A 26,155-nucleotide genomic window follows, 5' to 3' on the forward strand; every position below is an offset into this window, starting at 1 on the left:
ATAGTTTGTAAAATTGGTCTTGAGACCACTTATTTTCAGAATCATATAGGTTGCTTTTAAAAGTTCAGACTCATAACCCACCATGGGGCTGAAAAATTAGATTAGGAAGACCCAGTGGTGGAAGCCACTATTACAGAACAGAAAAAAGAGTGAAAAATAGGACAGTTTACAAGACCTTGGGGACAATGTCAAATGCACCAATATTTGCATTATAGGGGTCCCAGAAGGAGAAGAGAGAGAGAAAGGACCTGAGAAAATAATTGAAGAGATAATAGCTGAAATTTTCCCTACCATGGGAAAGGAAACAGTCACCCAATTCCAGGAAGCACAGAGAGTCCTGTACGGGATTAAACCAAGGAGGAACATGCCGAGACACATAGTAATCAAACTGACAAAAATTAATGATAAAGAGAAAATATTAAAAGCTACAAGGGAAAAGCAGAAAATAACATACAAGGAAAACCACATAAGCTTATCAGTTGGTTTTTCAGCAGAAACTCTGTAGGCCAGAAGGGAGTGGCACTGTATGTTTACAATGATGTAATAGAAAAACCTACAACCAAGAATAATCTACACAGCAAGTTTATTCTTCAGATTTGATGGAGAAATCAAAAGCTTTACAGATAAGTAAAAGCTAAAAGAATTCAGTACCACCAAGCCAGCTTTACAAAACATGCTAAAGAAACTTCTTTAAGCAGAAAAGGAAAGGCCACAACTAGAAAGAAGAAAATTATGTAACAGGAAAGCTCACCAGTAAAGGAAAACATACAGTAAAGGCAGGAAATCATAGACAGACAAAGATATGAAAACCAGTAATCAGGAGAGTACAAATGCAGGATATTTAAAATGCATTTGAAATTAAGAGATCAGCAACTTAATACAATAATGTATATATATAGCCTGCTATACCAAGACCTCATGTTAACCACAAACCAAAAATCTACAATAGATATACACACAAAAAAGGAAACTAACACTAGAGTTAGTCATCAAATCACAAGAGAAGAGAACAGAAGAGGAAAAGAAAAAAAGTCCTACCAAAACAAATCCAGAACAATTAACAAAATGGCAATAAGAACATACGGACTGGCTGAATGGATACAAAAACAAGACCCATAAATACGTATATCGTCTACCAGAGACCCACTTCAGATCTAGAGATATATACAGACTGAAACTGAGGGGATGGAAAAAGATATACCATGCAAATGGAAATCAAAAGAAAGCTGATGTAGCAATTCTCATATCAGAGAAAATAGACTTTAAAATAAAGACTGTTACAAGAGACAAAGAAGGACACTACATAATGATCAAGGGATCGATCTAAGAAGAAGATTTAACAATTGTAAATATATATGCACTTAGCATATAAGGAGCACCTCAATATATGAGGAGAATGTTATCAGATATAAAAGGAGAAATTGACAGTAAGGCAATAATAGTGGGGGACTTTAACACCCCCACGTACATCAATGGACAGATCATCCAGACTGAGCATCAATCAGGAAACACAGGCCTTAAATGGCACAGTAGACCAGATGGACTTAATTGATAATTATAAGAGCATCCCATCTGAAAGCAGGGAATACACATTCTTTTCAAGTGCACATGGAACATTCTCCAGGGTAGATCCCATGTTGGGCCACAAAGCAAGCCTTAGTAAATTTAAGAAAATGGAAATCATATCAAGCATCATTTCCAACCACAACACTGTGAGATTAGAAATCAACTACAAGAAAAAAACTGCAAAAAACACAAACATGTGGAGGCTATATTATATGCTACTAAAGAACCAATGGGTCACCTGAAGAAATCAAAGAGGAAATAAGAAAAAAAAACCCTAGAGACAAATGAAAAAAACATGTCCATCCAAAACCTCTGGGATGCAGCAAAGGCAGTTCTAAGAGGGAAGTTTATAGTGACACAATCTTAGGAAACAAGAAAAATCTCAAATAACCTAATCTAATACCTAAAGTAACTAGAGGAAGAAGAACAGACAAAACCCAAAGTTAGCAGAAGGAAAGAAATCATAAAGATCAGAGCAGAAATAAAGAAAATTGATAAACCTTTAGCCAGACTCATCAAGAAAAAAGGGAGATGGCCCAAAGTAATAAAATTAGAAACAAAAAAGTTACAACTGACACTGCAGAAATACAGTGTCATAAGAGGATCATAAGAGACTACAACAACTAGCTATATGCCAATAAAATGGACAACCTAAAAGAAATGGACAAATTCTTAGAAAGGTACAGTCTTCCAAGACAAACAGTATGAAACAGAAAATATGAACAGACCAATTACAAGTACTGAAATTGAATCTGTGATTTTAAAACTCCCAACAAACAAAAGTTCAGGACCAGATGGCTTCACAGGTGAATTCTACCAAATGTTTAGAGAAGAGTTAGTGCCTATCCTTCTGAAACTATTCCAAAGAATTGCAGAGGAAGGAACACTTCCAAACGCATTCTATGAGGCCCCTATCACCCCGATACCAAAACCAGACAAAGATGCCACAAAAAAAGAAAATTACAGGCCAATATCAGTGATGAATATAAATGCAAACATCCTCAAAAAATACTAGCAATCCAAATCCAACAATACATTAAAAGGATTATACACCATGATCAAATGGAATTTATACCAGGGATGCAGGGTTTTTTCAGTATCCACAAATCAATCAGTGTGATACACCACATTAACAAATTGAAGAATAAAAACCATATGATCATCTCAATAGATGCAGAAGAAGCTTTTAACAAAATTCAACACCCATTTATGATAAAAACTCTCCAGAAAGTGGGCATAGAGGGAACATAACATAATAAAAGTCATATATGACAAACCCACAGCTAACATTATAATCAACACTGAAAAGCTGAAAGCATTTCCTCTAAGATTTCCTCAGGAACAGTACAAGGATGCCCACTCTTGCCACTTTTATTCAACTTAATTTTAGGATTCCTAGCCAGAACAATCAGAGAAGAAAAAGAAATGAAACCAAATTGGAAAAGAAGTAAAACCGTCACTGTTTGCAAATGGCATGATACTGTACATAGAAAATGCTAAAGATGCTACCAGAAAACTACTAGAGCTCATCAATGAATTTGGTAAAGTTGCAGGATAGAAAGTTAATACATAGAAATCTATTGCATTTCTATACACTAACAATAGATCAGAAACAGAAATTAAGGAAACAATGCCATTTATCATCACATCAAAAAGAATAAAATGCCTAGGAATAAATGTACCTAAGGAGGCAAAAGACCTGTACCCCGAAAACTATCAGACACTGATGAAAGAATTTGAAAATGATACAAACAGATGGAAAGATATACCATGTTCTTAGATTGGAAGAATCAATATTTTCAAACTGACTGTACTACCCCAGGTAATCTACAGGTTCAATGCAATCCCTATCAAACTACCAATGGCATTTTTCACAGAACTAGAACAAAAAAATTTTTAATCTCTAATGGAAACACAAAAGACCCTGAATAGCCAGAGCAATCTTGAGAAAGAAAAACAGCTGGAGGAATCAGGCTCTCTGGCTTCAGACTATACTGAAAAGCTACAATCATCAAAACAGTATGGTACTGTCACAAAAACAGAAATATAGATCAATGGAACAGGATCGAAAGCCCAGAAATAAACCCAGACATCTGTGGTCAATTAAACAAAGGAAGCAATAATATACAGTGGAGAAAAGACAATCTCATCAATAAGTGGTGCTGGGAAAACTGGACAGCTACATGTAAAAGAATGAAATTAGAACATTTTTTAACACCCTATACAAAAATAAACTCAAAATGGATTAAAAGCCTAAATGTAAGGCCAGATACTATAAAACTCCTAGAGGAAAATATAGGCAGAACATTCTTTGACATAAATCACAGCAATATTTTTTCCGATCCATCTTCTAGATAATGCCAATAAAAACAAAACCAAATGGGACCTAAGTAAACTTTACAAGCTTTTGCACAGCAAATGAAACCATAAACAAAGTGAGAAAATGACCTATAGAATTGGAGAAATTATTTGCAAATGATGCATCTGACAAGGGATTAATCTCCAAAATACACAAATAGTCATACAACTCAATAATAATAATAACAAAAAAAAACCCATTCAAAAAATGTGCAGAAGACCTAAATAGACATTTTTTTCAAAGAAGACATACAGATAGCCAACAGGCACATGAAAAAATGCTCAACATCACTAATTATTAGAGAAATGCAAATCAAAACTACAATGAGGTGTCACCTCATTCTTGTCAAAATGGCCATCATCAAAACATCTACAAATAATAAATGCTGGAGAGGGAATGGAGAAAAAACCCTCATATGCTGTTGGTGAGAATGTAAATTGGTACAGCCACTATAGAGAACAGTATGGTGGTTCCTTAGAAAACTAAAAATAGAGTTACCATATGATCCTGCAATCCCACTTCTGGGCATATATCCAGAGAAAACTATAATTCAAAAAGATACATGCACCCCAATGTTCCTAACAGCACTATTTAACAATGGAAGCAACCTAAATGTCTATCAACAGATGAATGGATAAAGAAGATGTGGTATATATTTGCGATAAAATGTTACTCTGCCATAAATAGAACAACTCCATTTGTATCAACATGGATAGACCTAGAGATTATCATACTAAGTGAAGTAGACCAAACAGAGAAAGACAAATATATGATATCGCTTATATGTGGAATCTAAAAAAAAAGAGATACAAATGAACTTGTTTACAAAACAGAAATAGACTCACAGACATAGCAAACAAACTTATGGTTCCCAAAGTGGAAGGGGAGGGCGGGGGATAAATTAGGAGTTTGGGATTAACATATACTTACTAATATATATAAAATAGATAACCAACAAGAACATACTGTATAGCACAGGGAACTATACTCAATATTTTGTAATAAACTATAAGGGGAAAAAATCTGAAAAAGAATATATATATATATACAATATATATACATATCTAACTGAATTATATACATATTTGTATATATAACTGAATCACTTTGCTGTATACCTGAAACTAACATGACATTATAAATCAGCTATTCTCCAATAAAAAAATCTTAAAGTGTTTGTGAAATATTTTAAGATAATTTGTAGTTGAATTAAAATACAGTATTTATGAATGTGTACATGGAAGAAAATCTAAAAGAATCTATGGACAAACTATTAGAATTAATACTAAATGAATTTAACACGATCACTAGTGTATATGTTTATATATAGTATTTCTGTGTATTTCTGCAAATACCAACAAGTAGAAATTAAGTTTAAAAAATAACATTTACAGTAGCATCAAAAACTATCAAATATTCAGTATGTAGGAATAAATCCAGCAACAGCTGTTCAAAATCTGTGATACAAACTAAAAATACATTATTGAGATAAATTAAAGACCTAATAGATGGAGGGCTATACAATATCCATGGATTGAAAGACTGAAATACTCAGTATTATAAATATGTTAGTTCCCTTCAAATTAATCTATAGATTCAAAACAATGCCAATCAAAATCTGAGCAATATTTGTGCAGGTGTGGGTGTGCATTTGTGTGGGCATGTTGTTGTGGGCACGTTTATCCTAAAGGTCATATTGGAAATGTAAAGGGCCAAGACTAGTCAAGGTGGTCTTGAATAAAAACAACAAATCGCGAAGATTTACACTTCAGATATCATGATCTTGTACAAAGCTACAGTAATTAAGACTGTAAACGTGCACTATCAGTTGGGCCAATCGGATATTGATCTATCTTGAGTTCCACTTCATAGCCAGTTCAACTGCAGATGGATCAATGACTGAAATTGGAAAAGCAAAATAACAGAGCTTTCTGGATGCCTCCTTGGCCCCTGACATTTAGAAGGCTCCTTCTTTCTCTACTCTCCTCCCCCTTACCTCTCCACATGACTCCTCTGCAGTCATCAGATGAATAACTAGCATGTGAAGCTGGGAGGATGTGGAAGTGTGAAACACTGTCTGGCATCCCTAAACCCTTTTCTCCTTTCCTCCTGTCTTCAGCTTTCTCCACCTGACTCTTCTACTTTGGTAGAACTTTTGTAGGCTTTTGAGTGACTCTGACTTCACTCGTAGTCCTATGGAATGCTCTATCCTATGGTCTTTGGTATTTTTTCTATGTTATTACATACGACTTAGGTGAAAATTTAATATAATGCACCTTTGTTTTATACAGTATCCATTCTCAATGACTTTGTACATTAGTATTCATTAATAAAAGATGATAATGAATGGGTTAATACTGTCTGGGATTTGGGATTACAGGCCAATCCCAAATATGATTTCTCTGGGATGATGTTTAATTTGCTATGCTCAATTTTTAAATTCTTTGGGTTCTAATATTTTTTCTCCTCTTTTCTGCTGTAGTCCCTGATTACCAGACACCCACAATTGGTATATTTGTCATGTTAACATTGGTAATTACATGCTCTGTTTTCATCTATAAAGTCTTCAAGGTTGACATTGTGCTTTGGTACAGAGATTCTTTCTATGATTTTCTCCCAAAAAAAGGTACGATTTTGTATTCTATGCATTTTCTATGCATTTCTATGCATAGTATTTTCTTGTTGGGATAGTTAAGAGATGTAAAAGCTAACTAAGAGGGGTTTTATTTAAATTTTAAATTGAAATGTGGCATATACAAAATAACAATTATACATAATTATAGTTTCTTAACCAAATAGACTGGATAGTATTATTTTCTAAGTTACTGCTCTGGTGTTCATAATGGTGGGATAAACAGGCATTTAGAGCATCTGCTTATAAATCCAGTTATTCAGAAACTGTGATTGAGGACTTGCTCTGTGCTGGGTAGAACACAGATCACCCCATGATCTGCCATCAAATGGAAGAAATGATGTCATTTTCATGCATCAGGGAAGCACTCTCTTTTGTTTAAACCTCACAAAAAACTAATACTACACTAATATATAAAAGGAAGAATGGATAGAATTCAGGGCTTAGACATTTGGGGAAGATGAGAACAGTGAGATAAGGGTAGTTCCATACTGAGGGGTAAAGAATGTTTGCATATGAGGGGACCATCGAATAATATAAGAAGAACTTTGTAGTAAAACAGAATAAATGTAAACTTGTAAAGAGATGAACACTTTAAAAAGGCATTATACTTTTGGTGTTGTTGCTTCATACCATTGTGCACAAAATTAATAATTAACTATGAAATGCATGTTTGCGATATTGACTTTACCAAATCTCATTTTTTTTCTTTTGGTTCTAAATATATTGCATTTTCTCTTTAGCTTCAGATGGAAAGACGTATGATGCATACATACTATGTCCAAAGACCCCTGGGGAAGGGTCCACCTCTAACTCAGATATTTTTGTGTTTAAAGTCTTACCTGAGGTCTTGGAAAAACAGTGTGGATATAAGCTGTTCATCCGTGGCCGAGATGACTACGTTGGGGAAAGTATGTATGCAATGGAAAAAGTAATAGTCTTGTAAAACTAATTTAATTACTAAACTTGGGCTCCCTCTTTCTGGAAGACTGTGACCTGGGTGTACATATTTGACAATTTTAAGAGCCTCTTAAGTGGTGCATGATGACAATTGTCATATTAAATGCAAAGTGTTTACCTTTCTCATATTCTTTTGGGGCAACAATTAACTAAGTTTTATTTCGTTTTGGAAAACTTAACTAGTTAGATCCAGTAGTTACTTTACAACTGATGGTAAAATAGGAGTGATATAGATCCAGTGGTTTAACAAGAAAGTTTATAAATTTCTACTTAAAGTACTCTGACCCCTGCTCACTTTTTGTGGGTCAGTTTTTGATCTATTCTGTAAAATGAGAAACTCCTTCAATCTTAGGTAAGGCAAGAAAAAAAGAGCATTAGGAGACATAGGCCATGGGTGGGAAGAACCTTGAGGGGTTTTGGTTCTGGAGGGAATGATTGTAAGTTGAAAGTTTACTTGCTGTGCTTCGTGTTTTTCAGGCATCGTTGAGGTTGCTAATGAAACCATAAAGAAAAGCAGAAGACTGATCATCATTTTGGCCCGAGAAATATCAGGATTCTGCTGGCTGGGAAATTCATCTGAAGAGCAGATAGCCATGTACAACGCTCTCATTCAGGAAGGAATTAAAGTTGTCCTTCTGGAGCTAGAGAAAATCCCAGACTATGAGAAAATGCCAGAATCCATTAAATTCATTAAGCAGAAACAGGGGGCCATACGCTGGTCAGGGGACATTAGAGAAGGGACGCAGTCTACGAACTCGAGGTTCTGGAAGAGGGTCAGGTACCACATGCCAGTCCAGCGGCAGCCGCCTTCGGCCAAGCACAAGTTGCTGTCGCCAGCCACTCAGCTGGACTCTAAGGAGAAACGGCCACTGGAGGTCCATGTGCCCCTCGGGTAGCAGAGAAGCTTGGTCAAGAGTTCCTTGGTGATTCCTGTCTTCAGGCATTGCAGGCGGGGCTGGGCCTCACTGACTTGTACAGTCATACCACACACCTGTGTAGTCCCTTATCCCTGAGGTCACCTAGAATTGGATTGTTAAGGGAGCAGTATGTGGTGACAGTTGCCCTGTGGCCAGGGCAACTCAGAGCAGAGGGCTTGGGAAGTCCTTTAACAAGGCAGCAGATGCCCTGTCTGAATGTTTGAACTGCTGAGAAAAGGCACTGAGGCAGCAAACAAGAGGAATGAACATGCAGGAAATACCTTCTATAGACAGCTTTAGGAAGTCACCCACAGTCTGAGGGCAGGGCTGTGGCCCAGTCTGGGGACAGCAGGGTCACTGGTCCTCGAGCGGTTCTCTTGGACATTGCTGCAGGCACAGTGAGACCCATACTTCCCAGGGAAATTAGATGCATTCTTGGAGAACTTTCCATTTGCCTTGCATTTCCTATACCCCTTGACAGCTGGCAGTCACTTTCCAAAGATAGAATTTCACTTCACAGACCTTTAAAACTGTCATTTCAATGAACAAAGGACTTCTCCAGTATTAGAAAGGTTTGCAATAACCTGAGCTTTCTGCAGGAGAGAGAGAGTTTCAAGAGCAAGAGTTGCAAAGAATTGATCCACCTCTTAATGCCTTCCCCCTGGAATGACCATTCGGTTCCACCTTATTCTTCTGCATTTTACTTGACTCGTAACTTCTTTGGAAGGACAACTTCCAAGTCACCTCCTCCTTATACTTTGTCATACACACACGGCCCCAGATGAACCATCTTTCCCACAATGCTGCTCTGATCTCATCCTGCCCTTACTAGAATACTTCCACCGGCTCCTCCTGGTTCAGTAGCTAAAGCCCATGTTCTCCCACTAGCATCTCACCACCGCAACACAGCTGGACCCCTCTTGGTCCTGCTCTGCGAATCCCAAGTTGTGCACCTTCATACCTGCCCCCAGTGCCCCTCCATCTCTGCCTCTCCTTCCTGTCTCCTCTGACTGGAAATTCTCACATTTTCTCCAACTGACCAGAATTTTACTGAAACTCAAAATTTACTCCAAGTCACTTCCTCCAAGATATTTCCCCAAGAAACTGCCCTAAGGCACTTGCTCTCTTTTTCTCAGTCTGATTATACTTATTGTTGGCTGTCACTTTATGGGAAGTTTGTCCTGTCTCCAGCTAGGAGCCCTGCTCTCTGCAGGAGAGGTGTGGGTGTGTCTCTTTGTCAGAGGTGCCTTCAGAAGTAATTTGCACATATAACAGATTTGTGTAGTGCTTTATTGTTTAAAAATGTCCGCAGATTATCTTATTTAATTTTTGAAAATCTCTTCTAAGGTTTCCTCTAACCTCTTCCTTTCAGGCCTTCCCCATTAATTAGATTTTACTGCATTATTTGATGGTAAGTTTTTTGTTTGTTCTGGTCAGCCTAACAGTTTAAGTTTGCAAATGCAATGAAGTGTTTCATTTCCAGTTGTTAAAACTGGCTTAGCAGAATTTTTATTTTCCCCCTTCTGCCTCTATTTTATTTGCAATAAAAGAAAGGGTATTGAGCCATTTTTTCAATGATATTTTTGATAAATTATATTTGTACTGGTTAATGATGAAGGGTTTTTTTTTTAAAAACTTGTTTGTATAATTCTGTAGCAGATACCAAATATTTTTATATAGTAAGATGCCAGATTCATGTACAGCACATATCACTGATCAATGGACTGTACTTATTTTCCAATAAAATTGTCAAAACCTGGTATTGACCATTCTCCTTCAAATCTGTTTCTTTGCCGGCCCTCTCCTGAGTTTACCTGCACACTCCCAGGTCCCATAGAGAGTGAGGACACCTTCTACCTGGGGAGGTCAGAGACCATTAGCTAACCAATGAGGGCTGATTCCCCTTTGTAGCCTCAGCTGTACTCCATCTGTTTGCTTGCTCCTAAAATGGATTAAAATGTGAGTCTTCTTATTAACCCTTTACCAGTCCAAAAACTGATAAGGGCAACCACTGTATAGACTTTTACATTTTCACCAGAAGGCCAAGACCCAGCACTGACCACCAGTGGGCAGACACTGGGCCCTCCCACCCAGAAGCATGAACAAGCCTCTAGACAAGCCTCACCCACCAGGGGGCAGACACCAGATGCAAGAAAACTACAGTCCTACAGCCTGTGGATATGAGTCCCCAAGCACAGGTCAGAACCTACCCTGGGAACAGCTGGCCCCTGGCCCTTGGGTGAAGAAAGGGAGTGTACTGATGGGACACATAGGACATTCCCTACAGAGGTCCACTTCTCCAAGTTTGAGAAACAACTAACCTTCCACATATATAAGAATGCAAACAAATTTAAATGAAATGAGAAGGCAGAGAAATATATTCCAGATAAAGGCACAAGATAAAACCCCAGAAGAACAACTAAGTGAAGTGGAGATATGCAATGTACCCAAGAAATAGTTCAGAGTACTGATCATAAAGATGATCCAAGAACACGGGAAAAGAACAGATGCACAGAGTGAGAAGCTACAAGAAGTTTTTAACAAAGAATATATAGGGACAACCAGAGCTGAATAATACAAAAATTGAAATGAAAAATGCACTAGAAGAAATCTAGTGCAGAATAAATGAGGCAGAAAAACTAAGTGAGCTGGAAGACAGAGGGGTGGAAATCACTACCATAGAACAGAAAAAAGAATGAAAAGAAATCAGGACAGTCTAAGAGACTTCTGGAACAAGGTCAAATGCACCAACATTTGCATTATAGGGGTCCCATAAGAGGAGAGAGAGAAAGGGCCTGAGAAAATATTTGAAGAGATAATAGCTAAAAACCTTCCTAACCTGGGAAAGGAAACAGTCACCCAAGCCCAGGAAGCACAGAGAGTCCCATACAGGATTAACCAAAGGACGAACACTCCAAGACACATAGTAATCAATTTAACAAAAATTGAAGATAAAGGGAAAATTGAAGATAAAGGGAAAATATTAACAGCAACAAAGAAAAAGCAACAAACATATAAAGGAATCCCCATAGGGCTTCAGCTAATTCTTCAGCAGAAATTCTATGCCAGAAAGGAATAGCATGATATACTGAAAGAGATGGAAGGGAAAAACCTACAACAAAAATACTCTACCCAGCAAGATTCTCATTCAGATTTGACAGAGAAATCAAAAGATTTACAAACAAGCAAAAGCTAAAAGAATTTAGCATCATCAAAGCAGCTGTACAACAAAATGCTAAAGGAACTTTTGTAAGCAGAAAAGGCCACAACTAGAAACAAGACAATTAACAAAATGGGAAAGTTGCCTGGTAAAGGCAAACATACAGTAAAGGTAGGGAATCATCCACACACAAATATGATATGAAAAACAGTAATTGTGAGAGCAGGAGAGTACAAATGCTGGATATTTAAAATACATTTGATACACACTACTATGTATAAAATAGATACCTAATGAGGACCTACTGTATAGCACAGGGAATTCTACTCAGTACTCTGTAATGACCTATATGGGAAAAGAATCTAAAAAAGAGTGGATATATGTATATGTATAACTGATTCACTTTACTGTACAGCAGAAACTAACAACATTGTAAATCAACTATACTCCAATAAAAATTAAAGAAAATAAAATGCATTTAAAATTAAGAGGTGAGCAACTTAAAACAATCATGTATATACAGAGACTGCTATACCAAAAACTCATGGTAACCACAAACCCCAAATCTATAATAGATATACACACAAAAAAGAAAAAGGAATCCAAACACAACACTGAAGATTATCAACAAATCACAAGAGAACAAAAGAGGAAAGAAAAAATAAGACTTACAAAAACAAATCCAAAACAATTAACAAAATGGCAATAAAAAATACATATTGATAATGACCTTAAATGTAAACAGATTAAATGCTCCAACCAAAAGACAGACTGGCTGACTGGATACAAAACCAAGACCTGTATTTATACTGCCTACAAGAGACCCACTTAAGATCTAGAGACGTATACAGACTGAAGGTGAAGGGATAGAAAAAGATATTCCAAGCAAATGGGAATCAAAAGAAAGCTGGAGTAGCAATACTTAAATCAGACAAAATAGACTTTAAAATAAAGACTGGGCTTCCCTGGTGGCGCAGTGGTTGAGAGTCTGCCTGCCGATGCAGGGGACGCGGGTTCGTGCCCCGGTCTGGGAAGATCCCACATGCCACAGAGCAGCTGGGCCTGTGAGCCATGGCCGCTGAGCCTGCACGTCCGGAGCCTGTGCTCCACAATGGGAGAAGCTACAACAGTGAGAGGCCCACGTACCACAAAAAAAAAATAAAAAATAAAAAAAAACTGTTACAAGAGACAAAGAAGGACACTACACAATGATCAAGGGATCAATCCAAGAGAAGATTTAACAATTGTAAATATATATGCACCCAACATAGGAGCACCTTAATATATAAGGCAAATGTTACCAGACATAAAAGGAGAAATTGACTGTAGGGCAATAATAGTGGGGGATTTTAACACCCCACTTACATCAATGGATGGAACATCCAGACTGAATATCAATAAGGAAACTCAGGCCTTAAATGACACAGTAGACCAGATGGACTTAACTGATAATTATTGAGCATTCTATCTGAAAGCAGCAGAATAAACATTCTTTTCAAGTGCACATGGAACTTCTCCAGGATAGATCACATGTTGGGCCACAAAGCAAGCCTTGGTAAATTTAAGAAAACTGAAATCATATCAAGCATCATTTCTGACCACAACACTATGAGGTTAGAAATCAACTACAAGAAAAAAAAATGCAAAAAACACAAACATGTGGAGGCTAAATAATATTCTACTGAAGAACCAGTGGACCAGTGAAGAAATAAAAGAGAAAATTCAGAAAAAGCTAGAAACAAATAAAAACAAAAACGTGTTGATCCAAAATCTTTGGGAGGCAGCAAAAGCAGTTCTAAGAGGGAAGTTTATAGCAATACAATCTTACCGCAGGAAACAAGAAAAGTCTCAAACAACCTAACCTTACACATAAAGTGACTATACAAAGAAGAACAAACAAAACTCAAAGTTAGTAGGAGGAAATCATAAAGATCAGAACAGAAATAAATGAAATAGAAACAAAGAAAAAAGCAAAAATCAATGAAACTAAAAGCGGGTTCTTTGAAAAGAGAAACAGAGTGGATAAATCTTTAGCCAGACTCATCAACAAGAAAAGGGAGAGGATTCAAATGAATAAAATTAGAAATGAAAAAGGAGAAATTACAACTGACAACACAGAAATACAAAGGATCATAAGAGACTACAACAAACAACTAACTATATGCCAATAAAATGGACAACCTAGAAGAAATGGACACATTCTTAGAAAGGTACGGTCTCCCAAGACTGAAACAGAATGAAATAGATAATATGAACAGACCAATTACAAGTACTGAAATTGAATCTGTGATTTTAAAACTCCCAACAAACAAAACTTCAGAACCAGATGGCTTCACAGGCAAATTCTACCAAATATTTAGAGAAAAGGTTATGCCTATCTTTCTGAAACTATTCCAAAGAATTGCAGAGGAAGGAACACTTCCAACTCATCCAACTCATTCTATGAGGCCACCATCACACTGATACTAAAACTGGACAAAGATACTACAAAAAAGAGAAAATTACAGGCCAATATCCCAATGAATATAAATGCAAACATCCTCAAAAAATACTAGCAAACCAAATCCAACAATACATTAAAAGGATCATACACCATGATTGAGAGGGATTTATCCCAGTGATGCAAGGATTTTTCAGTATCTGCAAATCAATCAGTGTAATATACCACATTAACAAATTGAATAATAAAAACCATATAATCATCTCAGTAGATGCAGAAAAAGCTTATGACAAAATTTAACACACATTTATGATAAAAACTCTCCAGAAAGTGGGCATAGAGGGAAGCTACCTTAACATAATAAAGGCCATATATGACAAATCCACAGCTAACATCATACTCAGTGGTGAAAAGCTGAAAGCATTTCCTCTAAGATCAAAAACAAAACAAGGATGCCGGCTGTTGCCACCTTTATTCAACATAGTTTTGCAAGTCCTAGCCACAGCAATCAGAGAAGAAAAAGAAATAAAAGGAACCCAAATTGGAAAGGAAGAAGTAAAACTGTCACTGTTTGCAGATGATATGATACTATACATAGAAAATCCTAAAGATGCTACCAGAAAACTCCTAGAGCCCATCAATGAATTTGGTAAAGTTTCAGGATAGAAAAATTAATACACAGAAATCTGTTGCATTTCTATACACTAACAATGAAAGATCAGAAAGAGAAATTAAGGAAATGATCCCATTTACCATCGCATCAAAACCAATAAAATACCTAGGAATAATCACACCTAAGGAGGCAAAAGACCTGTACTCCAAAAACTGTAAGATGCTGATAAAAAACTGAATACAACACAAACAGATGGAAATATAGCATGCTATTGAACTGGAGAAATCAATATTATCAAAATGACTATACTACCCAAAGCAATCTACATATTCAATGCAATCCCTATCAAACTACAAATGGGATTTTACACAGAACTAGAAGAAAAAAATTGTATGGAGACAAAAAAGACTCCAAATAGCCAAAGCAATCTTCAGAAAGAAAAACCGAGCTGGAAGAATCAGGCTCCCTGATTTCAGACTATACTACAAAGCTACAGTAATCAAAACAGTATGGTACTGGCACAAAAACAGACATATAGATCAATGGAAGAGGAAGGCCCAGAAATAAACCCATGTACCTATGGTCAATTAATATACAACAAAAAAGGGAAGCATATACAATGGAGAAAAGACAGTCTCTTCAATAAGCGGTACCGGGAAAATGGAACTGCTAGATGTACAAGAATGAAATTAGAACATCCTCTAACACCATATACAAAAATAGACTCAAGGGCTTCCCTGGTGGCGCAGTGGTTGAGAGGCCGCCTGCCTATGCAGGGGACACTGGTTCATGCCCCGGTCTGGGAAAATCCCACATGCCGCGGAGCGGCTAGGCCCGTGAGCCATGGCCGCTGAGCCTCCACGTCCGGAGCCTGTGCTCCACAATGGGAGAGGCCGCAACAGTGAGAGGCCCGTGTACTGCAAAAAAAAAAAAAAAAGACTCAAAATGGATTAAAGACCTAAATATAAAATCAGTTACTGTAAAACTCCTAGAGGAAAACAAAGGCAGAACACCCTTTGACAAAAATTGCTGGAGTATCTTCTTGGATCCTTCTCTTAGAGTAATGAAAGAAAACAAAAATAAAGAAATGGGGACTAATTAAACTTAAAAGCTTTTACACAGCAATGGAAACTGTAAACAAATGAAAAGACAACATACAGAATGGCACAAAATATTTGCAATTGATGTGACTGACAAGGGATTAATCTCCAAAATATACAAAGAGCTCATACAACTCAGTATCAAAAAGCAAACAACCTCATCAAAAATGGGCAAAGGGCTGACTCTGAGAGGGCTCACGCCAAGGAGTACTTCCCAGAACTTCTGCTGCCAGTGTCCTTGTCCTCACAGTGAGACAGAGCCACCCCCTGCCTCTGCAGGAGACCCTCCAACACTACCAGGTGCACTTCTCTGAAGTAAGATGAGTTGTCAAAAATTCTGTGTGGCTTTGTTACATTGGGATACACCAGAAATACATCTACATGTGGAACAACTCCTACAGAACACCTACTGAACGCTGGCAGAAGACCTCAGACCTCCCAGAAGAGGGGATTAAGAGTGCTGATTAAAGGAGCTCCAGAGACGGGCGCGAGCCACAGCTAACAGTGCGGACCACAGAGGTGGGCATGAGACGCTAAGGCTGCTGCTGCTGCCACCAAGAAGCCTGTGTGTGAGCACAGGTCACTAACCACACCCCCGTTCCAGGGAGGCTGTGCAGCCTGCCACTGCCAGGGTCCCAGGATCCAAGGACAACTTCCCCAGGAGAACGCATGGCGGGCCACAGGCTGGTGCAACGTCCCGCTGGCCTCTGCCGCCGCAGGCTTGCCCCGCATCCACACCCCTCCCTCCCCCCCACCCGGCCTGAGTGAGCCAGAGTCTGTGAGGCAGCTGCTCCTTTAACCCCGTCCTGTCTGAGGGAAGAACAGATGGCCTCCAGCGACCTACATGCAGAGGCGGGGCCAAATCCAAAGCTGAGAACCAGGAGCTGTGCGAACAAAGAAGAGAAAGGGAAATCTCTCCCAGTAGCCTCAGAAGCAGCGGATTAAAGCTCCACAATCAACTTGATGTACCCTGAATCTGTGGAATACATGAATAGACAACGAATCATCCCAAATTGAGGAGGTGGATTTTGAGAGCAAGATTTATTATTTTTTCCCCTTTTCCTCTTTTTGTGAGTGTGTATGTGTATGCTTCTATGTAAGATTCTGTCTGTACAGCTTTGCTGTCACCATTTGTCCTAGGGTTCTATCCGTCCATTTTTTTTTTCTTTTTAAAAAAATGTTTTTCTTAATAATTATTTTTTATTTTAATAACTTTATTCTATTTTATCTTACGTTATTTTATTTTATCCTCTTTCGTCTTTCTTTCTTTCTTTCATTTCTTCTTTCCTTCCTTCCTTTCTTTTCTTCCTTTCTTTCTTTTCTATTTTTCTCCCTTTTATTCTGAGCCGTGTGGATGAAAGTCTCTTGGTGCTGCAGCCAGGAGTCAGTGCTGTGCCACTGAGGTGGGAAAGCCAACTTCAGGACACTGGACCACAAGAGACCTCCCAGCTCCACATAATATCAAACAGTGAAAATCTCCCAAAGATCTCCATCTCAACACCAGCACCCAGCTTCACTCAACGACCAGCAAGCTACAGTGCTGGACACCCTATGCCAAACAAATAGCAAGACAGGAACACAACACCACCCATTAGCAGAGAGGCTGCCTAAAATCATAATAAGGCCACAGACACCCCAAAACACACCACCAGACGTGGACCTGCCCACCAGAAAGACAATATCCAGCCTCATCCACCAGAACACAGGCACCAGTCCCCTCCACCAGGAAACCTACACAACCCACTGAACCAACCTTAGCCACTAGGGACAGACACCAAAAACAAAGGGAATTACGAACCTGCAGCCTGCAAAAAGGATACCCCAAACACAGTAAGATAAGCAAAATGAGAAGACAGAAAAACACACAGCAGATGAAGGAGCAACATAAAAACCCACCAGACCTAACAAATGAAGAGGAAATAGGCAGTCTACCTGAAAAACAATTCAGAATAATGATAGTAAAGATGATCCAAAATCTTGGAAATAGAATAGAGAAAACGCAAGAAACATTTAAAAAGGACCTAGAAGAATTAAAGACGAAACAAGCAATGATGAACAACACAATAAATGAAATTAAAAAAACTCTAGATGGGATCAATAGCAGAATAACTGAGGCAGAAGAACGGATACGTGACGTGGAAGATAAAATAGTGGAAATAACTACTGCAGAGCAGAAGAAAGAAAAAAGAATGAAAAGAACTGAGGACAGTCTCAGAGACCTCTGGGACAATATTAAACGCACCAACATTCGAATTATAGGGGTTCCAGAAGAAGAAGAGAAAAAGAAAGGGACTGAGAAAATATTTGAAGAGATTATAGTTGAAAACTTCCCTAATATGGGAAAGGAAATAGTTCATCAATTCCAGGAAACACAGAGAGTTCCATACGGGATAAATCCAAGGAGAAACACGCCAAGACACACATTAATCAAACTATGAAAAATTAAATACAAAGAAAACATATTAAAAGCAGCAAGGGAAAAACAACAAAAACACACAAGGGAATCCCCATAAGGTTAACAGCTGATCTTTCAGCAGAAACTCTACAAGCCAGAAGGGACTGGCAGGACATATTGAAAGTGATGAAGGAGAGAAACCTACAACCAAGATTACTCTACCCAGCAAGGATCTCATTCAGATTTGATGGAGAAATTAAAATCTTCACAGACAAGCAAAAGCTGAGAGAGTTCAGCACCACCAAACCAGCTTTACAACAAATGCTAAAGGAACTTCTCTAGGCAAGAAACACAACAGAAGGAAAATACCTACAATAACCAACCCAAAACAATTAAGAAAATGGGAATAGGAACATACATATCGATAATTACCACAAACGTGAATGGATTAAATGCTCCAACCTAAAGACACAGGCTTGCTGAATGGATACAAAAATAAGATCCATATATATACTGTCTACAAGAGACCCACTTCAGACCTAGAGACACATACAGATTGAAAGTAAGGGGATGGAAAAAGATATTCCATGCAAATGGAAACCAAAAGAAAGCTGCAGTAGCAATTCTCATATCAGAAAAAATAGACTTTAAAATAAAGACTATTAGAAGAGACAAAGAAGGACACTACATAATGATCAAGGGATCAATCCAAGAAGAAGATATAACAATTGTAAATATTTATGCACCCAACATAGGAGCACCTCAATACATCAGGCAAATACTAACAGCCGTAAAAGGGGAAATCAACAGTAACACATTAATAGTAGGAGACTTTAACACCCCACTTTCACCAATGGACAGATCATCCAAAATGAAAATAAATAAGGAAACACAAGCTTTAAATGATACATTAAACAAGACGGACTTAATTGATATTTATAGGACATTCCATCCAAAAACAACAGAATACACATTTTTCTCAGGTGCTCATGGAACATTCTCCAGGATAGATCATATCTTGGGTCACAAATCAAGCCTTGGTTAATTGAAGATAATGGAAATTGTATCAACTATCTTTTCTGACCATAATGCTATGAGACTAGATATCAATTACAGGAAAAGATCTGTAAAAAATACAAACACATGGAGGCTAAACAATACACTACTTAATACCGAAGTGCTCACTGAAGAAATCAAAGATGAAATCAAAAAATACCTAGAAACAAATGACAATGGAGACACGACGACCCAAAATCTATGGGATGCAGCAAAAGCAGTTCTAAGAGGGAAGTTTATAGCAATAAAATCCTACCTTAAGAAACAGGAAATATCTCGAATAAACAACCTAACCTTGCACCTAAAGCAATTAGAGAAAGAAGAAGAAAAACACCCCAAAGTTAGCAGAAGGAAAGATATCATAAAGATCAGATCAGAAATAAATGAAAAAGAAATGAAGGAAATGATAGCAAAGATCAATACAACTAAAAGCTGGTTCTTTGAGAAGATAAACAAAATTGATAAACCATTAGCCAGATTCATGAAGAAAAAATGGGAGAAGACTCAAATCAATAGAATTAGAAATGAAAAAGGAGGCCCAGAGGAAGATGGCGGAAGAGTAAGACGCGGAGATCACCTTCCTCCCCACAGATACATCAGAAATTCATCTACACGTGGAACAACTCCTACAGAACACCTACTGAACGCTGACAGAAGACCTCAGACCCCCCAAAAGGCAAGAAACTCCCCACATACCTGGGAAGGGCAAAAGAAAAAAAGAATAAACAGAGACAATAGGATAGGGACGGGACCTGCACCAGTGGGAGGGAGCCGTGAAGGAGGGAAGGTTTCTATACACTACAAGCCCCTTCGCAGGCGGAGCCTGCAGGTGGCAGAGGGGGAAAGCTTCGGAGTAGCGGAGGAGAGCACAGCAACAGGGGTGCGGAGGGCAAAGTGGAGAGATTCTGGCACAGAAGACCGGTGCCCTCAGGCACACACCAGCCCGAGAGGCTTGTCTGCTCGGCCCTGCGGGCAGGGCTGGGAGCTGAGGCTCGGGTATCGGCTTTCAGTCGGAGCGCAGGGAGAGGACTGGGGCTGGCGGCAGGAAGAGAGCCTGAAGGGGTTAGTGCACCACGGCTGGCCCGGAGGGAGTCCGGGGAAAGGGTCTGGAGCTGCCGAAGAGGCAAGAGACTTTTTTCCCTTTTGTTTCCTGATGCGCGAGGAGAGGGCATTAAGAGGGCTGCTTGGGGAAGCGCCGGAGACAGGCGCGAGCCGCGGGTAAGGCGCGGACCTCGGAGACGGGCGTGGGCGGCGGCCGCTGCCGCCGCCGCCGCCGCCCGCCGCCGCCGCCGCGGCTAGCCGCCACCGCCCCCGCCGGGCCTGTGTGCGAGCGCGGGTCACTGTCCGTCCCGCCTTCCGGGGGTCCTGTGCACCCCGCCACTGCCGGGGTCCCGAGACCCGGGGACGGCTTTCCCGGGAAAGTGCACGGAGCGCCACGGGCTGCTGCAACGTCACGCCAGCCTCTGCCGCCGCAGGCCCGCCCCACACTGCGCGCCCCTCCCTCCCCTCTGCCTGAGTGAGCCAGAGCCCCCGAATCAGCGGCTCCTTTAAACCCGTCCTGTCTGAGCGAAGAACGGACGCCCTCCGGCAACCTACGCGCAGAGGCGGGGCCAGGTCCAAGGCTGAGACCCGGGAGCTGTGAGAGCAGAGACAGGGTAATCTCTCTGTGCAGCCTCGGAGGCAGCGGATTAAAGCTCCACGGTCCATTTGATGTGCCCTGCGTCTGTGGAGTGCATGAATGGACAGCGAATCATCCCAAATTGAGGAAGTGGACTTTGAGGACAAGATTTAAGACTTTCCCCCCTTTTCCTCTTTTTACAACGAATTATTCCAAATTAAGGAGGTGGACTTAGAGAGCAAGATTTCAGACTTCTCGCCCTTTTCCTCTTTTTACAACGAATTATCCCAAATTGAGGAGGTGGACTTGGAGAGCAAGATTTTTGATTTTTCCCCCTGCTCTCTTTTGGTGAATGTGTAGGTGTAATCTTCTGTGTAAGATTCTCTCTGTATAGCTTTGCTTCCACCATATGTCCCAGGGTTCTATCGGTCCGTTTTTTTTTCAATAATTACTTTCTAATTTTAATAATGCTACTATATTTCATACTTTATTCTATTTTACTTTACCTGCTCTTTCTTTTTTTCCTACCTTCCCTTCCTCCCTCCCTCCCTCCACTCCTCCTTTCCTTCTTTTTCTTTCCTCCCTCCCACCCTTCTTCTTTCCACTTTTTCTTTCCTTCCTCCCTCCCTCCCTCCTGTCTTTCTTTCTTTCTTTCCTTCCTCCCTCCCTCCCTCCCTTTTTCCATTCACTCTTCCTTTTGCTTTCATTCCTCCCTCCCTCCCTCCTTTCTTTCCATCCTTCCTCCCTCCCTCCTTTCTTTCTTTCTTCCTTCCTTCCTTTCTTCCCTTCTTCATTTCTTTCCCTCTCTCTTTTTTTCTTCTACTAATTCTTTCTTTCTACTTTTTCTCCCTGTTATTCTGAGCCGGGTGGATGAAAGGCTCTTGGTGCTGCAGCCAGGAGTCAGTGCTGTGCCTCTGAAGTGGGAGAGCCAACTTCAGGACACGGGTCCATAAGAGACCTCCCAGCTCCACATAATATCAAGCAGCAAAAATCTCCCAGAGATCTCCATCCCAACACCAGCACCCAGCTTCAGTCAACGACCAGCAAGCTACAGTGCTGGTCACCCTATGCCAAGCAACTAGCAAGGAAGGAACACAACCCCACCCATTAGCAGAGAGGCTACCTAAAAACATAATAAGGCCATAGGCACCCCAAAACACACCACCAGACGTGGACCTGTCCACCAGAAAGACAAGATCGAGCCTCAACCACCAGAACACAGGCATTAGTCCCCCCCACCAGGAAGCCTACACAACCTACTGAAACAACCTTAGCCACTGGGGTCAGACACCAAAAACAACGGGAACTACGAATCTGCAGCCTGCAAAAAGGAGACCCCAAACACAGTACCATAAGCAAAATGAGAAGACAGAAAAACACACAGCAGGTGAAGGAGCAAGATAAAAACCTACCAGACCTAACAAATGAAGAGGTAATAGGCAGTCTACCTGAAAAAGAATTCAGAATAATGATACTAAAGCTGATCCAAGATTCTATTTCCAAGATCCATAATCTTGGAAATAGAATAGAAAAAATGCAAGAAACAGTTAACAAGGACCTAGAAGAACTAAAGGTGAATCAAGCATCGATTAAAAACACAATAAATGAAATGAAAAATACTCTAGATGGGATCAATAGCAGAATAACTGAGGCAGAAGAACGGATAAGTGAGGTGGAAGATAAAATAGTGGAAATAACTGATGCAGAGCAAAATAAAGAAAAAAGAATGAAAAGAACAGAGGACAGTCTCAGAGACCTCTGGGACAACATTAAATGCACCAACATTCGAATTATAGGGGTTCCAGAAGAAGAAGAGAAAAAGAAAGGACTGAGAAAATATTTGAAGAGATTATAGTTGAAAACTTCCCCAATATGGGAAAGGAAATAGTTAATCAAGTCCAGGAGGCACAGAGAGTCCCATACAGAATAAATCCAAGGAGAAATACACCAAGACACATATTAATCAAACTGTCAAAAATTAAACACAAAGAAATCACATTAAAAGCAGCAAGGGAAAAACAACAAATAACACACAAGGGAATCCCCATCAGGTTAACAGCTGATCTCTCAGCAGAAACTCTACAAGCCAGAAGGGAGTGGCAGGACATAATTAAAGTGATGAAGGAGAGAAACCTGCTACCAAGATTACTCTACCCAGCAAGGATCTCATTCAGATTTGATGGAGAAATTAAAACCTTTACAGACAAGCAAAAGCTGAGAGAGTTCAGCACCACCAAACCAGCTTTACAACAAATGCTCAAGGAACTTCTCTAGGCAAGAAACACAACAGAAGGAATATACCTACAATAACGAACCCAAAGCAATTAAGCAAATGGGAATAGGAACATACATATCAATAATTACCTTAAATGTAAATGGACTAAATGCTCCCACCAAAAGACACAGAGTGGCTGAATGGATACAAAAACAAGACCCATATATATGCTGTCTACAAGAGACCCACTTCAGACCTAGAGACACATACAGATTGAAAGTAAGGGGATGGAAAAAGATATTCCATGCAAATGGAAATCAAAAGAAAGCTGGAGTAGCAATTCTTATATCAGACAAAATAGACTTTAAAATAAAGACTATTAGAAGAGACAAAGAAGGACACTACATAACGATAAAGGGATCAATCCAAGAAGAAGATATAACAATTGTAAATATTTATGCACCCAACATAGGAGCACCTCAATACATAAGGCAAATACTAACAGCCATAAAAGGGGAAATCGACAGTAACACAATCATAGTAGGGGACTTTAACACCCCACTTTCACCAATGGACAGATCATCCAAAATGAAAATAAATAAGGAAACACAAGCTTTAAATGATACATTAAACAAGATGGACTTAGTTGATATTTATAGGACATTCCATCCAAAAACAACAGAATACACATTTTTCTCAAGTGCTCATGGAACATTCTCCAGGATAGATCATATCCTGGGTCACAAATCAAGCCCTGGTAAATTTAAGAAAATTGAAATTGTATCAAGTATCTTTTCCGACCACAATGCTATGAGACTAGACATCAATTACAGGAAAAGATCTGTAAAAAATACAAACACATGGAGGCTAAACAATACACTACTCAATAACGAAGTGATCACTGAAGAAATCAAAGAGGAAATTAAAAAATACCTAGAAACAAATGACAATGGAGACACGACGACCCAAAACCTATGGGACGCAGCAAAAGCAGTTCTAAGGGGGAAGTTTATAGCAATACAATCCCACCTTAAGAAACAGGAAACATTTCGAGGAAACAACCTGACCCTGCACCTAAAGCAATTAGAGAAAGAAGAACAAAAAAACCCCCAAAGTTAGCAGAAGGAAAGAAATCATAAAGATCAGATCAGAAATAAATGAAAAAGAAATGAAGGAAACGATAGCAAAGATCAATCAAACTAAAAGCTGGTTCTTTGAGAAGATAAACAAAATTGACAAACCATTAGCCAGACTCATCAAGAAAAGAAGGGAGAAGACTCAAATCAATAGAATTAGAAATGAAAAAGGAGAAGTAACAACGGACACTGCAGAAATACAAAAGATCATGAGAGCTTACTATAAGCAACTCTATGCCAATAAAATGGACAACCTGGAAGAAATGGACAAATTCTTAGAAATGCACAACCTGCCAAGACTGACTCAGGAAGAAATAGAAAATATGAATAGACCAATCACAAGCACTGAAATTGAAACTGTGATTAAAAATCTTCCATCAAAAAAAAGCCCAGGACCAGATGGCTTCACAGGCGAATTCTATCAAACATTTAGAGAAGAGCTAACACCCATCCTTCTCAAACTCTTCCAAAATACAGCAGAGGAAGGAACACTCCCAAACTCATTCTACGAGGCCACCATCACCTTGATACCAAAACCAGGCAAGGATGTCACATAGAAAGAAAACTACAGGCCAATATCACTGATGAACATAGATGCAAAAATCCTCAACAAAATACTAGCAAACAGAATCCAACAGCACATTAAAAGGATCATACACCATGATCAAGTGGGGTTTGTTCCAGGAATGCAAGGATTCTTCAATATACGCAAATCAATCAATGTGATACACCATATTAACAAGTTGAAGGAGAAAAACCATATGATCATCTCAATAGATGCAGAGAAAGCTTTCGACAAAATTCAACACCCATTTATGATAAAAACCCTGCAGAAAGTAGGCATAGAGGGAACTTTCCTCAACATAATAAAGGGCATATATGACAAAACCACAGCCAACATTGTCCTCAATGGTGAAAAACTGAAACCATTTCCACTAAGATCAGGAACAAGACAAGGCTGACCACTCTCACCACTCTTATTCAACATAGTTTTGGAAGTTTTAGCCACAGCAATCAGAGAAGAAAAGGAAATAAAAGGAATCCAAATCGGAAAAGAAGAAGTACAGCTGTCACTGTTTGTAGATGACATGATACTATACATAGAGAATCCTAAAGATGCTACCGAAAAACTACTAGAGCTAATCAATGAATTTGGTAAAGTAGCAGGATACAAAATTAATGTACAGAAATCTCTGGCATTCCTGTACACTAATGATGAAAAATCTGAAAATGAAATCAAGAAAACACTCCCATTTACCATTGCAACAAAAAGAATAAAATATCTAGGAATAAACCTACCTAAGGAGACAAAAGACCTGTATGCAGAAAATTATAAGACACTGATGAAAGAAATTAAAGATGATACAAATAGATGGAGAGATATACCATGTTCCTGGATTGGAAGAATCAACATTGTGAAAATGACTCTACTACCCAAAACAATCTACAGATTCAATGCAATCCCTATCAAACTACCACTGGCATTTTTCACAGAACTAGAACAAAAAATTTCACAATTTGTATGGAAACACAAAAGACCCCGAATAGCCAAAGCAATCTTGAGAACGAAAAACGGAGCTGGAGGAATCAGGCTCCCTGACTTCCAACGCTACTACAAAGCTGCAGTAATCAAGACAGTACGGTACTGGCCCAAAAACAGAAATATAGATCAATGGAACAGGATAGAAAGCCCAGAGATAAACCCACGCACATATGGCCAACTTATATTTGATACAGGAGGCAGGAATGTACAGTGGAGAAAGGACAGCCTCTTCAATAAGTGGTGCTGGGAAAACTGGACAGGGACATGTAAAAGTTTGAGATTAGATCATTCCCTAACACCATACACAAAAATAAGCTCAAAATGGATTAAAGACTTAAATGTAAGGCCAGAAACTATCAAACTCTTAGAGGAAAACATAGGTAGAACACTCTATGACATAAATCACAGCAAGATCCTTTTGGACCCACCTCCTAGAGAAATGGAA

At 39.1% G+C, this 26,155-nt stretch overlaps 1 protein-coding gene across 9 annotated transcripts in view; it reads left to right on the forward strand.

Annotated features, from left to right (window-relative positions):
* Nucleotides 1-10,194, forward strand: part of IL1R1 (interleukin 1 receptor type 1) — a 100,534-nt gene extending 90,340 nt beyond the window's left edge. For 8 of the 9 annotated variants that reach the window (XM_082642205.1, XM_082642200.1, XM_082642197.1 and 5 more), the window contains 3 exons: nucleotides 6,408-6,551; nucleotides 7,301-7,468; nucleotides 7,995-10,194. In XM_082642205.1, coding sequence (XP_082498331.1) covers nucleotides 6,408-6,551; nucleotides 7,301-7,468; nucleotides 7,995-8,413 — 731 coding nt within the window. In that variant the 3' untranslated portion in view covers nucleotides 8,414-10,194. The other variant, XM_082642203.1, reaches the window with a different exon arrangement.
* The last annotated feature ends 15,961 nt before the right edge of the window (nucleotides 10,195-26,155 follow it).

The sequence above is a fragment of the Mesoplodon mirus genome, assembly GCF_964341445.2.
Source record: "Mesoplodon mirus genome assembly, chromosome: 14".
NCBI lineage: Eukaryota > Metazoa > Chordata > Mammalia > Artiodactyla > Ziphiidae > Mesoplodon > Mesoplodon mirus.